The following is a 15,088-nucleotide window of genomic DNA, read 5'->3' as shown; positions in this document are numbered from 1 at the left end:
ATCGGTCAGCCGACCGATCAGTGTGCTCCTGGATCGGTCGGTAGACCGATCCAGCCGCGTACAGAAGCGACAGCTTATGGATCGGTCAGCCGACCGATCCAGAGGATTGTTTCCGTGCCAGTATCAAGCTGGATCGATCACTGGATCGATCCGACAGGCCAATCGATCCATGGATCGATTGAAATGCCTGATTATAGCTAGCAGGTCATCCGAGAGGCATAGGTTCTCTTCCCTAGCATGTGTACAACTCCTAGGTACACCTAGAATGTTAAGTTCAGATTGTACAGTAATCAGCTTAGTAAAAATTTTAATCAATCCAGATTTCCGCAATAGTAATTTAGCACAGCATCACGTAACGATCTGCCTCGCAGCCTAGCCAGTAGGAGGCGGGTCGTCATAGAGTGTGACCCAGTCTCCTGTGCCACAACTCAATTTTCTCTTGTTGTGTCAATAGACACTCTAGTGAAGAGGTAGGTAGGTCTATTGTATAAATGTTCTTTTTCCTAATTTCCTTAAGTGTGATTTCAGGATTATTAATATTCTTAATTATGCATTCAATTTTTGAAAAAGTGACTAAGTATCCTGAGTCACATAACTGGCTAATACTAAGTAAATTGAAGCTAAATTGTTCAACTTTCCATAACACTTTTCGAATATAAAAATCAGAATTTAATTGGATATTACATATTCTGATTACCTTAAGGGTTCCGTCGTTGCCGAATGCAACAGACCCTAGGTTCTTGAGTTTCAGTTTAGTGAATTTTAGTCTGTCTCCAGTCATATGTCTGAAGCATCCACTATCTAGCATCCATTAATCCAAATATTTATGTTCCTACATAAAGTATTTGATTTGGGCCAATTTAATGGATTAAGAAGATAATTTGACTGAAATTGACTTAATGTTCCATCTCACCCCGTCTATATAATCAACCATGGTATTTCTATGGGTGTTTGTGAGATGGTTTATTAAGGTAATTGGTTTAAATTAATTTACTTTAGTTTATTAAGCTGATTAAGTTAGTTTTTGGTTAATTATTATTAAATTGATTAATTAGATTTTGGTTAATTATTAAGTTAATTAAATTATTAAATTAATTAATTAGATTTTGGTTAATTATTAAGTTAATTAAATTATTAAGTTGATTAATTAGATTTTGGTTCATTATTAAGTTAATTAAATTATTAAGTTAATTAAATTATTAAGTTGATTAATTAGATTTTGGTTAATTATTAAGTTAATTAAATTATTAAGTTCATTAATTAGATTTTGGTTAACTTGGACTAAGTTCAACCTAGTTCCATCTCACCCGATTCTAGGTTATCAATCAGAGAATCTTAAGTAGTTTTGTGAGATGATTATCTTTAATTTAGATTATTTCTAAGGATTAATTTACATTTGAGTTAAACATAAGTTTTACAATTGGTTAATTAAATATACATTTTGAAGATTGCCTCCTAGGTTGTGGCGAGATACTAGGCCTTCTTGGGTATGTGATTATCCACCACTTCTAGACAGAGCCTTTCAAAGAAAATATATATTTAATTTCCCTTTTGAAACCCCTAGATTTAACTAAACAAGTGTAAATTACGCCTAGATCCTTAATCTAGCCTAGTCTAAACATGTATATTACAAAAAAAAAATAGACAAGCATCAAGCAATTTTATCTATTTATTAAGATAATTTTTCTATTGGCTCCCCCAGAATCATAGCCTCGATATGGTCTATCAAGGTAATGTACTTGATCCTTGGGGACCCAATATTGACCAAGTCCAACTTGATTGACCAAGTTGGACTTAGGTACCCATGTTTGGACTATCTTTCTATTTGGTCTATTAACAAGTGATAAATAAGACCAATATTTTCTTTTAGCTTTAAATCCTAGTCCGGATTGATTGTATACGGCTTTCTGATTTCCAAGAATCAAGTCAAGATTTTTAGAACCCAGTGTAAACCGTTCCAATGCAGTCTTCAAATCCTTGACTTAAATTTTCAGGCTGGAATTCTCTTCCTCAAGTTTTTGGACTTGAGTTGAGGTTCCAGTCTAAACAGGGTCAGCCAAGGATTTGGTATTAGTCACTTCTTTAAGGGTTGTTACTTTCTTTAGAAGCAACTTGATCCGAACATTAGACTTAGCTAGTTTACACATTAAGTAATTTATTAAATTATACAAACGAAATTTACTTACAGAGGAGTTTGGCCCTTCGAAAATGGATACGGATCTGTGGCTTCTCTCAGACTCAGCTTCTGATTCGTCCTCACTTCCAGATTCGTTGATTTGGTCCCGGGCCGTCATTGAGAGGAAACTCGTATGTTCGAGTTCTTCACCATCGGACTCTTCCGAAGAAGACTCGTCCCAAGTTGTTTTCAGGGCCTTCTTCCTTCTTGGTTTCTTCGCATCTTTCTGGTTCGGGCAGTTGGCCTTGATGTGCCCCTTTTAGTTGCATCTGTAGCACGTCACCTCGAACTTCACCTTTGGTTGAACCTCCTTGGATTGGATTACATTTTTGACATCCTTCTTGTTGAAGCCCCTCTTCTTTCTGTAGAGTTTCCTCACCAGGTTGACAAGTTTGGTTGTGAGCTCATCGTCGTTGTCGTCTGAATCTAGTTCTTCTTCCGACTCTGGTTCGGTTCTGCGCCTTCTGCTTGTACCTGCAACCAAAGTTATACCCTTCTGGGCTGGGCGTGCATTAGTCTGCTCATGCAATTCAAACTCAGAAAAAAGTTCATCTAACTTTATTGATGAGAGATCCTTGGATACCTTGTAAGCATCTACCATGGATGCCCACAAGGTATTCCTAGGAAAGGCTTTGAGTGCATACCTTATAACGTCTTTGTTCTCCACCCTTTGGCCGATTGCATGGAGTCCGTTCAATAGGTCTTGTATACGGGCGTGCAGTTGGCTTGCTGTTTCATTTTCTTGCAATTTAATGTTGTATAGTTTATTTAAAATAAGGCCTCTCTTGCTTACCTTTGTGTCTGATGTACCCTCGTGTAGTTCGATCAGCTTTTGCCACAGCTTCTTTGCACTTGAGAAATGTCCTACTCTGTTGAGTTCCTCCTTTGTCAGGCCACACTGGAGGGTGCAGGTCGCTTTGGCATTTGCTTCTACCTTCTTGATTAGGGCTGCATCCCAGTTCTCTCAAGGTATCGGTTTGCCGACGCCATCAGTTGGAAGTTCGAGGCCGGTTTTGACGATCATCCAGACTTCAAAGTGGGTCTGGAGATACGCCTCCATCCGACCCTTCCAGTAACCGAAGTCTTCTCCGGTGAAGAGCGGTATGCGAGCAGTGTTATACCCTTCTTGAAGAGCAATTGAAGATCTAGCACACAAAAAAATGAACAGGAAAATGAGTCCCAGGACTTGATCCTGGATTAGTAGTGCGGTTTAAGAATAGAAAAATACGATCTCGAGTGGTGTTGCACCTACTTCGAGAAAAGAATCCGATTACGAAAAACTAGATCGGAAGACGACAAGAATATAGATTTCGATCGATTCCGAAAAAATTGAAAAACACTACGGAAAAAGTGCTTGACTGGTGGTTGCACCAGATCAAAGCGGCCCCGCTCTGATACCAATTGTTAGATCGAGACACGCTAGAGGGGGGGTGAATAGCGCTCGTGGTTTTCACTTTCATAATCGAAAATCGTAACGACTAACGCGGCGGAATAAAACAAAATACACACACACAGAAGGACCCAAGTGTTTTACTTGGTTCGAAGCCTTGGGCGACTCCTACTCCAAGGCCCACACTCGTTGACCGTTTACTTTGGGAAATCACTATAATATCGCCAAAGAGTACAATTATGAAATAAGTACAATTGAAAATTAAACAATACCGACAACCAAATTAAGAAATTGAAGCTCTGGGTCGTCGGGGACTTGTAACAGCACTTCTGGGTCGCCTTGTTAGCAACACACAGGAGTTAGAACACTTGAGAATTGATGTTGCAAAGCTGCTGGTTGAGACCCCTTATAAAGCTCATTGAAGGTGCCTTAAACCTCCTTGAAGGCGCCTCCAATCACCGAGTCAGCTGCACGGATCAGAACTGAAATGGTCGCAGCTTATCTGGTTGAAGGCGCCTCCATCGCCCTTGAAGGCGCCTCAAAGCCTATTCGAGGCGCCTCAAGCCTTCATGAGGGTGCCTCCAGCTCCGCAGCGCGCACCCTCTGCTCCTTTGCACCCGAGGTGCCTCAAGCTCTATGAGGGCACCTCAGGTACTGTTCATCCGAGGCTAATCTTGCTCCTTTGTCCCTACAAAACATGTTAGTCCACAAACCAACTACATATCCTGGGAAATAAAGTTAGCACACACAATAAACATAATAATAATATGAAAGTTTGACAGTCACGGACTGTCCAGTTCTGACTTCGGATTTTCGACCATAACCCTAGATCGAACTGACGCCTACTATTCCCTCTTCCGGGGAACGCGTCCTCACCTACTCCACTCAGGAGAGCATACCTGATGTCAGTCCGGTCCTCTAGACCGACTGGACTCTCTGTCTAGGGTTACCACCCCCTAGGGTTTTCCTCCACCTAGGGTTACCTCCTCCTAGGACCTAAGGTCCCCCCCCCTCCCCTTAGGATTTCCACCACCTAGGGTTACCACCCCTTAGGACCTAAGGTTGTCACCCCTTAGGGTTTTTCCTCCACCTAGGGTTACCACCCCTTAGGACCTAAGGTTGCTGTCCCTTAGGGTTTCCCACCTGCCTAACCGCAGTTAGGATTTTCCTGCAAGCTCATTCACACATGTTAGATAACAAATAATCTTAACTTTGAATTTTTTGCCATTATCAAAACTCGGGCTCGATCGTCGGATACTTTCCACACCAACAGTTGGGATTCTCTGCTCATGTTATCAGCTGAATATATCCCGACTGACTTATAAGGTCGACCATCATCATACTTGTTCCCGCATTAAGCCGTTTTGTTATGTATTGAAGGCTATTTAGAAATATAATGTCTTAAACATGTTAGGAGTCTACTTGAGAAACAATATGATAACCTGTGCAAGCTAGAAATCCATCTGATGACATGTACATGTTATAGATCCGTCCGGGCAATAATATGAAGTTAAGTGTCTTAGGTCCAGCCGATCTTTTGTTCGACCAAGCGTATAATGGGCTTCTGGAGAAATGAAATTGTGTTTTGTCGGTATTTTAAGCCAAAGTGTCTTAGGCCCAGTCGGACCCTTATCTGTTCGGGCCTATAATAACTTGTGAGTAAAGTACACTTAGCATTTTGACTGAATTTATAAAGTTATCTCACATTTAGGCATAGAAGAGATGGGTCGTTCGGTTCTATTTATTGAACGGATACTCATAAGGCTGATCGACGATCAAGGCGACCGGGCGTATGTAAAGAGGCTCATACAGAATAAGGAGTTTGGCCCTCCCTTCGACCAGGTCTATAGCTGGTTGAATGTGGGGTGAGTCAATCATTCCAGTCGGTTTGTAAGGACGACTATCCTTAAACTCGATTGACTTTTGAGTAATCGAACATGTTGTCTCTCTTGTTCAAGAGTAAAGTACTGAAACCTTATGTTCGACCGGTTTTATGGCCAATTGGCTTTTGTCCGCACAGCTTGGAATTCAACGAGGCCGGTCCAACGAACCTTAGCGCTAGGTAGCTAATCAGAGCTAGATTGGGAGATGCTCTCTTCCATGGAATATATTTGTTTTCTTTGCATCACAAAAAGGAACATCACTTAGTATTTATAATTCGATCGTTAATACTGTCAAATTTATTGGGTTCCCATCACGCATTGATCTGTCGTGAGCTACCTACAATTAAGTGCAACATAAGGGTATGTTTAAGGTGGGTGTTCAGCTAACTAAAGCAATTCCCTTAACATATCAGAAGTACATCGAGGTGAATTAAACTCAATGAATCGATCGACCGACCGACCGACCAATGAATTGAGGCATTGAGCCTTGTAAGTGAATCTCAATCGAAAAGAACAACTATATAAAGTATATATCAGACTCGCACATAAAATGCTCGACTCATTTTAATTTGTAACTAACAGACGAAAGCTAATTACAACCCGTAAATACAGCATACATACATGTGGTTGGTGCAGCCTTTTTTGTTTGCAGAGGAAACAAGCACATGCATGCGGGGCTATTCTTATCAACTGTTACCTAATCATAGCTTTCCTTTCTCTTTGTATATATTGAGCTGATCTTGTACGCATTATATCAGTTAATGGTTGAATTCGTATCTCATTCTCCTTTAATTAGGAGAAATGATAATTTCAGTTAATTTTATTAATCATTTATGAGGTAATTAGTTTGATCTTAAGAAGTCTAGTATTACATCTTTATTTGGAGAATTTTTTTTTATAAATACGTCGTAGTTAAGATTTGAACTGTAAATCTTTGAATGATAATCTAAATGTCCTACCATAATACTATGACATGAGGACCCTTTGATTAGGAGAAATGAACTAAGAATGAAGGGCTTTAATTTATTTTGGTCCCTAGCTCCTTTTAACTTTACAGTCTGCGCGCGGTTGGTGCGGTGCTGGAACGGGAACTGATCGATGCGATCCACTGGAAAGGCTATAAGTTTAATTTGATTTTTGCTTGTCGTGATTCTGGTTCACGTCTCTGCTGCTTTGATATCGATCTTTGTACAATGAAAGAAAACAAAGTAGTCAAAAAAATAAAATAAAATAAAACTTTAAGCTGAATTAGAACGACTATCGAATAGTTTATATATGAAACACTTTTGGAGAATAAAAAACTTGCTGAATTCGGATTTACTAGTTTAACTCTGATCCATCTGATCCAAAATTGTCGCTCGCTGTGTTTTCTTCATCTATATAATATTCTTTACTCCATCGCGTACCATACTTGTTAATTTGCTGGTGTCCAGCTAGCTGTTTCCTTGTTCGCCATGGCGACCGACGATGTGGCCGTGGTAATGGTTCCGCTTCCGGCGCAGGGTCATCTAAACCAGTTCCTCAACCTCTCCCGCGTCCTCGCCTCCTGCGGTCTCGCCGTTCACTACCTCGGCTCCGCCACCCATAATCGTCAGGTCCGTGAACGCGCCGAGAACAGCCTCGGCAGCGCCGGCGGGATCTACTTCCATGACCTCCCGCTGCCTCACTTCTCCTCACCTGCACCGACTTACGACGCCGGTGTCAACTTTCCGGGCCATCTTCAGCCCGCCTTCGACGCGGTTCTCCACGTGTTCACCCCTCTCGCTGACTTCCTCCGCTCTCTCGCCGCTTCCTCCCGCCGCGTCGTTCTCATCCATGATTCGTCCATGACGTTCACGTCCGTCGCAGGCGCCTCCCTCCCCAACGTCGAGAGCTTCTGCTTCCACACTATCTCCGCCATCTCTGGCTTCTTATACCGCTGTGAGGGGAGCGGAAGTCCGCGGGAGAAGGCGATCGAACATTTGAAGCTTCCCCGCGTGTCTAACGAAGGTTGCATAACAGAGGAATTCAAGAACTTCTTCCATAGCCAAAGGAAAATGTTCGCCGACGGTGAAGGTCGCCTCTTGAACACGTGCCGGGCGATCGAGGACCTGTTCATCGACTTGATAGCGCGCGAACCAGGGTGGGAGGGCAAGAAGACATTCGCCATCGGGCCGCTGCACCAGACCGCCGCGAGCGAAAACAGGGGAGTTCGGCACGGTTGCGTGGAGTGGCTGGATCAGCAGCCGCTGGGCTCGGTCCTCTACGTCTCGTTCGGCACTACGTCGACTTTCTCGGACGAGCAGGTGGCTGAGCTGGCGGCTGGGTTGGAGGCTAGCGGGAGGCGGTTCTTGTGGGTCCTTCGGGCCGCCGACCGGTGCGACATTTTCTCGGAAGATGCAGAGAACAAGAGACTGCCTCCGGAGTTCTACGCGCGGGTGGAGGGGCGGGGGATGGTGGTGAGGGGCTGGGCGCCCCAGGTGGAGATCCTATCGCACCCGGCGACGGGAGGGTTCATGAGCCACTGCGGGTGGAACTCGTGCATCGAGAGCTTCGCCGCCGGCGTGCCGATCCTGGCGTGGCCGATGCACTCGGACCAGCCACGCAACGCGTTGCTGGTGACGCACTTGCTTCGGGTCGGGTTCCCGGCGCGCAACTGGGAAACGCGAGCTGAGCTGGTGCCAGCGGAGGCTGTCAGGGATGCCGTGGAACAACTGATGGGTGAAGAAGGGGAGGAGGTGAAGCGGCGGGCGAGGGAGCTTGCGGCGGAGGTGAGGCAGTCGACGTCGGAGGGTGGCAGCTACAAGGCCGATCTAGATGCCTTCGTGGCGCATATCGCCAGGTGATGTTGGCATGGTATGGCAAACGTGGCTCAGCCGCTCAGGGAACATGGCTTTCCTCTCAATAAAATTTGGAGCCATTTAAAAATTGCAATCGAATAAAAAATGTATGATTTTTTAAAAAATAATAATAATAATAATAATAATATTAATGGTACTGCTACGTGGTAATCGGTGTACTTCGACTGTTTTTCCCAAACGACAACATATTGAGTGCATGAAGAAAAAACGGGAATTGACCAATGCCGCATCAGGTAGATTTGTAAAATTACTAAACTAGTCACCGAAAATCTTTGGTCGTCTTCCACATCATCCCTTCTCAAATATCACATCTTTAAATTGTTTAGATCGCAATATTTATAGACCAAATTTTCAAATAGTTATATATCTCACTTCAAAATATTTCTTTTCTCATTAACTTTTCTAAATATTCATTAAATTTAAAAATAAAAAATAAAAAAAAATAATGACAGCCCACGTTTTGGTGGAGCCACTAGACAGAAGGGCAGCATATGACCTCTTTCTACCAATAATTAAGATTCATACCTCCTGAGTAATGATGTAATAGTGAGATCCTTTAATAAATAATTAAATAATTTAAATTTTGAATTTTAATTACGGTATATTGTCGATTTAAAAATATTGATTATTTGGATAGGTCTTCAAAATTTTTAAATTTATTTTGATGATTAATAAAAAAATTTATAAAATCGAATCAACCATTTTTTTATATATATTAATTGGTTTAAAAAATAAATATATGGACTATAAAAAAATAATAATAATAATTAAGATTCATCGATCATGGCACGGATCGTAATACAAAAAACAATTTGATGCACAATCCCCTGACTTTAGTGCCGACATTCCGATAACTAATGAGACACTCGAGCGGTGATAGCATCCAAGTAGAAAAGCACATTAGGGGTGTAAAATGTAAGGCGGTAATAGCATTACATCATTTTCATTCACTGCATTAATGGTATAATCATCATATTCAGAAAAGCATAATTTGGCTTCTCATTCACTGCATTAATAGTGTTATCATCGTTTTCAAAATAATTATATTCAAAGTCTAAGTCATCGTCATCTTCATTACCTTCAATCTCATTCACATCTTCATCTACATCATTTTCAATCGCTAAGACTTCATGTAATTCATTACGACTATTTATTTTTTTTTAAATATTTAAAAAAAAAAGAAAAATGAGCCCAGCCAAATGTAGAGTCTTGTGCAACAGTCCCACCATGACCATCTTAGGGTTGTCTCTACTATTAATGCAGTGAATGAAGAGTCAAATTTATCGATTCCACTTTATATTTTTGATCTTAGAAATCGAGAAAATTTAGATTTTAAGTGGAAGGATCAATTAGTGGAAAAAGGTCCTATAAGAAATGTATTAATGGGGAAAGTTCCCAAAGATAAATCAAATAGATGATTCTCTTCGGATTCCTACACTCGAATTTTGCCAAATGATCAAAACACACTACAAGAATTTTTGCATTCAACAACACCCAATAGACAACGCTTTTTAATAAAAACGTTGTCGTTCTTTGTTTTACAACGCTTTTAGTGAAAAGCGTTGTCTATGGTATTTACTTTTTACTAAAGACAACGGTTTTTAATGAAGTGTTGTCTTTAGTGTTGTTGTTTATGGTCAAAGACAACATTTTTTTAAAAAACGTTTTTTAAAGTGTTGTGTATGTTTCCCCTAAACTCACTTAAAATAAATTCGCAGCCCTCGCTTTGCTAAACTCTAAACCCTCAACGCGCGCGCGCCTTCTCCTCACCACTCCTCTCCACGAGTTCTCCTCTCCACTCCTCTCCACGAGTGCCTTCTCCTCTCCTTCTCCTCTCCACGAGTGCCTTCTCCTCTCCTTCTCCTCTCCACGAGCGCCTTCTCCTCTCCACGAGCGCCTTCTCCTCTCCACGAGCGCCTTCTCCTCTCCTTGCCGCGTGATCTCCTCTGAACCCTAATCTCGACCCAAACTCCTCACGCAAAACTCCTCACGCCGGCCCAACTCCTCCAAGTCGAGATCCCTAATCTCGCATTTCCCCATCTCCTCAATCAAAGTCAGCTTACCCTTCCTAATCTTCTCACGGCTCCTCAACTCCTCTGAACCCTTCGATCTTAGTTCCTTCCTCGCAGAGCAGATTCGAGAGTAGGAGGAACGGAAGAAAGAAAGGTAAAATTTCTTCCATCCCTCTAGAATAAGATTTTGTTTATTTTTGATTATTTTCTGAACTAGCCATTTTGCCGGATTCATACTGCATCAAATTTCCCCCTCCCCTGATTGTATTTTCTCATGATTTAATCTGGAATTTTTAAACGTTTAGCTATAGACTTTGGTAGTAGGTATTAATCCTTAAAAATAGCATGAAGCATATAACATGCTATCCTTTTTTCTCAAATTCAGTGTGAAGCTGTTGGCCAAGTTGCAGATATTATTCACATTCCAGCCTTTCTTTGTCGTCAGGTATAATGTGCAGCTTGAAATTAATCAATCTCTAGTGTTATTCTACTATTATTTTTATTGTGTACCCTTAATGCGCAGAGAATATCTCTCATTTTTATTGTATCTAAAACTTGTGTTCTGCATTATCTCATCTTAATTCTGGGCAGTGACTTGTGCCTACTCAGTTTGTTGAATTTATATCAACTACTATTGTTATATTTATGTCACTTGCCTTCTAAGAGTTTAATGGCTTAAGTATGATTTAATACATCATGCACTATTGCATTGAGTTGCTTATGTTGATGTCCCTTTGAGGAAGTTGCAGATTCTCAAGTGCTAAAGAAACAAAGTTGCTTATTATAAGTTATAATTCAAGCATTTTCCTGGAATGGTTTCATTTTTCAACTAAAGGTTAACATGTTTCAATAGAGAATATGTTTTGGTGAATGCTCCAATATTATATGACTCTACAATTTATACCAAGGCAAAAGTACCTAACTACCTATACGTAGACTCTAACAAACATGTACATATGGATAATATAGATAACTAGGTTATCTCCCCAAGTAAGAAATTTGCTATTGGGATTGCATTTTGATGAGAAACCTGTATGGTCAAAAATTTTCAGGTAGAAATACAATTTTGATTAATTGTTTAAATATTTTGTTATAGTTTCACACTATTGTTTGTGTTAATATTTTTAGGTATTAGCTCATTGTTGATTGATTAGTTATAAAGAATGGACAAAGATTGGATGTCAAAGGATAGACTATCACGTGAATATGAGAATGGAGTTGAGTCTTTCTTGCAATTTGCAATGGAAAACACTAATGATCCGAATATGGGAATATCTTGCCCATGTGCAAAATGTGGCAATCTAAAGAAGAAAAATATACAAACTATCAGGGCACATCTGTATTGTAACGGTATAGATATGACATATCATACATGGATATGGCACGGCGAAAGATCTACGATAGGGATTTCACAAAATGAAAGTGACCAAGTAGGGCCAAATGAATATGTTCGTGAGGAACCAATAAATATGGTTCATGATGCATATGATAGTTATGCCGGAGAATCCAACCCAATTCAATAAGCTTCTTGAAGATGCCGAGACACCTTTATATCCGGGATGCACTAAATTTACAAGGTTATCTGCAATTGTGAAATTATTCAACTTGAAGGCCAAATATAGTTGGAGTGATAAAAGTTTCACTGACCTACTCAGTTTGTTAGGAGAAATACTTCCAGATGACAATAAATTGCCTTTATCTCTGTATGATGCAAAGAAAAGCTTATCTGCATTAGGGATGGATTATGTAAAAATTCACACTTGTCCTAATGATTGTATCTTATACCGGAAGGAGTATGAGGATTTAACTAATTGCCCTACTTGCGGGATGTCAAGGTGGAAGTTGGGAAAAAAAAATATGATAAATGAAGGAATTCCTGCCAAGGTTTTGTGGTACTTCCCCCCTATTCCAAGATTTCAAAGAATGTTTCGGAATAAAGAGATATCTAAGGAGTTGACTTGGCATGCCGAAAAAAGACTTTGTGATGGATATTTACGCCATCCAGCTGATACACCTTCTTGGAAAATAGTTGATCGCAAATGGCCAGATTTTGGTATTGAGGCAAGAAATCTCAGATTGGCTATATCAGCTGATGGGATGAATCCTCATGGTTTAATGAGTTCTGCATATAGTTGTTGGCCAGTTTTAATGATTACTTATAATCTTCCTCCATGGTTGTGTATGAAGAGAAAATTTATGATGCTCACATTGTTAATTTCTGGTCCCAAACAACAGGGAAATGCTATTGATGATTTCTTAACACCTCTACTTGATGTCTTAAAATGCTTATGGGATATAGGTGTCAAAGCATATGATGCATATCGCCAAGAAACTTTTATGCTTAGGGCTATCTTATTATGGACGATCAATGATTTTCCTGCATATGGGAACATGTCAGGATGCATTGTGAAAGGATATCATGCATGTCCTATTTGTGGTGAAGATACCTATTCAACAAGGTTGAAGCATAGTAGGAAAATGTCTTATACAGGTCATAGAAGGTTTCTACCTGCAACTCATCTTTATCGAAGGCAACGGAAGGCATTTAATGGGAACCAAGAATTTAACCCTGCTCCAAAACCATTAAGTGGCGATGAAGTTTTTGAAAGAGTTGAAAGAATTAATTGTCATTGGGGAAAAATGAGTAGAAAGTCTCAGTCGAATGATGATGTAAAATCATGCTGGAAAAAAAAATCAATTTTCTTTGAACTTCAGTATTGGAAACATCTATACATTCGACATGTTCTTGATGTGATGCACATTGAAAAGAATATTTGTGAAAGTCTTATCGAAACGTTACTTGATATTCCAGGAAAAACAAAGGATGGAGTAGCAGCGAGATTAGACCTTTTGGAAATGAATGTCAAGACAGATTTGGCACCAAGGATGGGGGAGAAGAAAACATTTTTGCCAGCAGCCTGTTATACACTTAGTAAGGATGAGAAAAGGAAAATTTTGAATTCTTTGTTTGGAATACAACTTCCATCATGTTACTCATCTAATGTTAAAAACCTCGTGTCGTTGAAGGACTTAAAACTTATTGGCCTTAAGTCACACGACTACCACGCTTTAATGCAACAATTGCTTCCTGTGGCGATACGTGGTGTTTTGCCCAAACATGTTAGAGACACTATCACTCGCTTGTGTTTCTTCTTCAATGTGTTATGTAATAAAGTGATAGATGTTTCAAGGATGGATGATATGCAAAGAGAGATTGTGACAATATTGTGTTTACTTGAAAAGTATTTCCCCCTTCATTTTTTGATATAATGATTCATTTAAGTGTTCATCTTGTGCGGGAGGTGAAACTGTGTGGACCGGTTTGGTATAGGTATATGTATCCATTTGAAAGATACATGAAGATTTTGAAAGGTTATGTGCGAAATCGCAATCGACCTGAAGGGTGTATGGCTGAATCTTATATTGCTGAAGAGGCTGTTGAATTTTGCTCAGACTATCTGTCTAGTGTGCACACAATTGGGATCCCATCAATTCATCGACAAATAGAACTTACTAAGCCTTTATCAGGTGCAGTAGTCTACTCCACTACTCACGATGAGTTGACGCAAGCACATCGTTATGTATTGGCAAATGATGCTGAGATTGATCTCTATATCGAGTAATGTATCTAACTTATTAATATTTTAATGTGGTTTGCTTACATTCTGTTGGTTTATTTATACCAAATAATTTGATTAGGGAACACATGACGTATTTGAATGCAAGATTTCCTCGTAAGGCTAAGCCCAAGAAGTGGTTACAAGATGAGCATAATCGAACGTTTATTACTTGGTTGCGTGATCGTGTAAGTTTCTTTAGTATTACATATTGGCATACATTCATTTTCATATTTATGCATAATTAAAAATTTATTGCATATAAAAATTTAGGTTGCATGTAGTTGACCATTCCACTCATCAAGTTTCGAAAAGATTGATGTGGATAGCTCATGGACCTAACAAGCAAGTACTAAAATACTCTAGCTATTTGATTGATGGGGTTACTTATGCTACAAAAGAGCGTGATGCTATACGAGTTGTTCAAAACTCCGGAGTCAGCTTAGTTGCAAAGACAATGCAAGTTGCAAGTGCAAAGGATAAAAATCCTATTGTGTCAGATATGATTTTTTATGGAGTTATAGAAGAAATATGGGTAGTTGATTACCATAAATTTCAACTTCCAATATTTAAATGTAATTGGGTGGAGCATAATAACGACATTAAAGTAGATGATCTTGGTTTCACATTGGTAAACCTCAATAGACTTGGATTCAAATCTGACGCTTTTATCCTGGCAAGCCAAGCAAAGCAAGTATTTTACATTGAAGATCCTGAAGATCCTTTATGGAGTGTTGTACTTGCAACACCAAACAGAGACTACTTTGAATACCTAAAGGGCGAAGAGTTAGAGGACACTGCTATCCACTATCAATGCTTTAGTAGGGGGTTACCATCAATGGATATTGACGGAGAAGATGATAATGAACTACCATGTATTCGTGAAGACTGTGATGGAAGTTGGATTGACAATATTTAATTGCTGAATTTTTGCTTTTGAATATAAGTGTGTAAACAATTTACCTATGAGGATGAATTTGTGGACAATATTAATATGTTATATTCCTCACTTTAATTTGAATCAGATATGTTGTGATGTTGCTGCAAGTTTCTGCTTTTATCTTTTATTTTTTTTCATACTGTTGTGAATTTGTTGGTGTAAATATATCATCTTGCTGTGAGTTTATGCATGTTTCTAACTAAACTTATGTTGATCAGTCTAAGTTGTTA

The 15,088-nt window shown here is 39.8% G+C and overlaps 1 protein-coding gene across 1 annotated transcript; it reads left to right on the top strand.

The window, feature by feature from the left end:
• The first annotated feature begins 6,876 nt into the window (after positions 1–6,876).
• LOC121994986 (zeatin O-xylosyltransferase-like) lies at positions 6,877–8,334 on the top strand. Its single transcript, XM_042548852.1, has one exon. The coding sequence runs from the start codon at positions 6,904–6,906 to the stop codon at positions 8,272–8,274; it is 1,371 nt and encodes a 456-aa protein (XP_042404786.1). The 5' UTR covers positions 6,877–6,903; the 3' UTR covers positions 8,275–8,334.
• The last annotated feature ends 6,754 nt before the right edge of the window (positions 8,335–15,088 follow it).

Source organism: Zingiber officinale, chromosome 6A (assembly GCF_018446385.1).
Source record: "Zingiber officinale cultivar Zhangliang chromosome 6A, Zo_v1.1, whole genome shotgun sequence".
Taxonomy (NCBI): Eukaryota; Viridiplantae; Streptophyta; class Magnoliopsida; order Zingiberales; family Zingiberaceae; genus Zingiber; species Zingiber officinale.
This window is presented reverse-complemented; position numbering and strand designations above follow the sequence as displayed.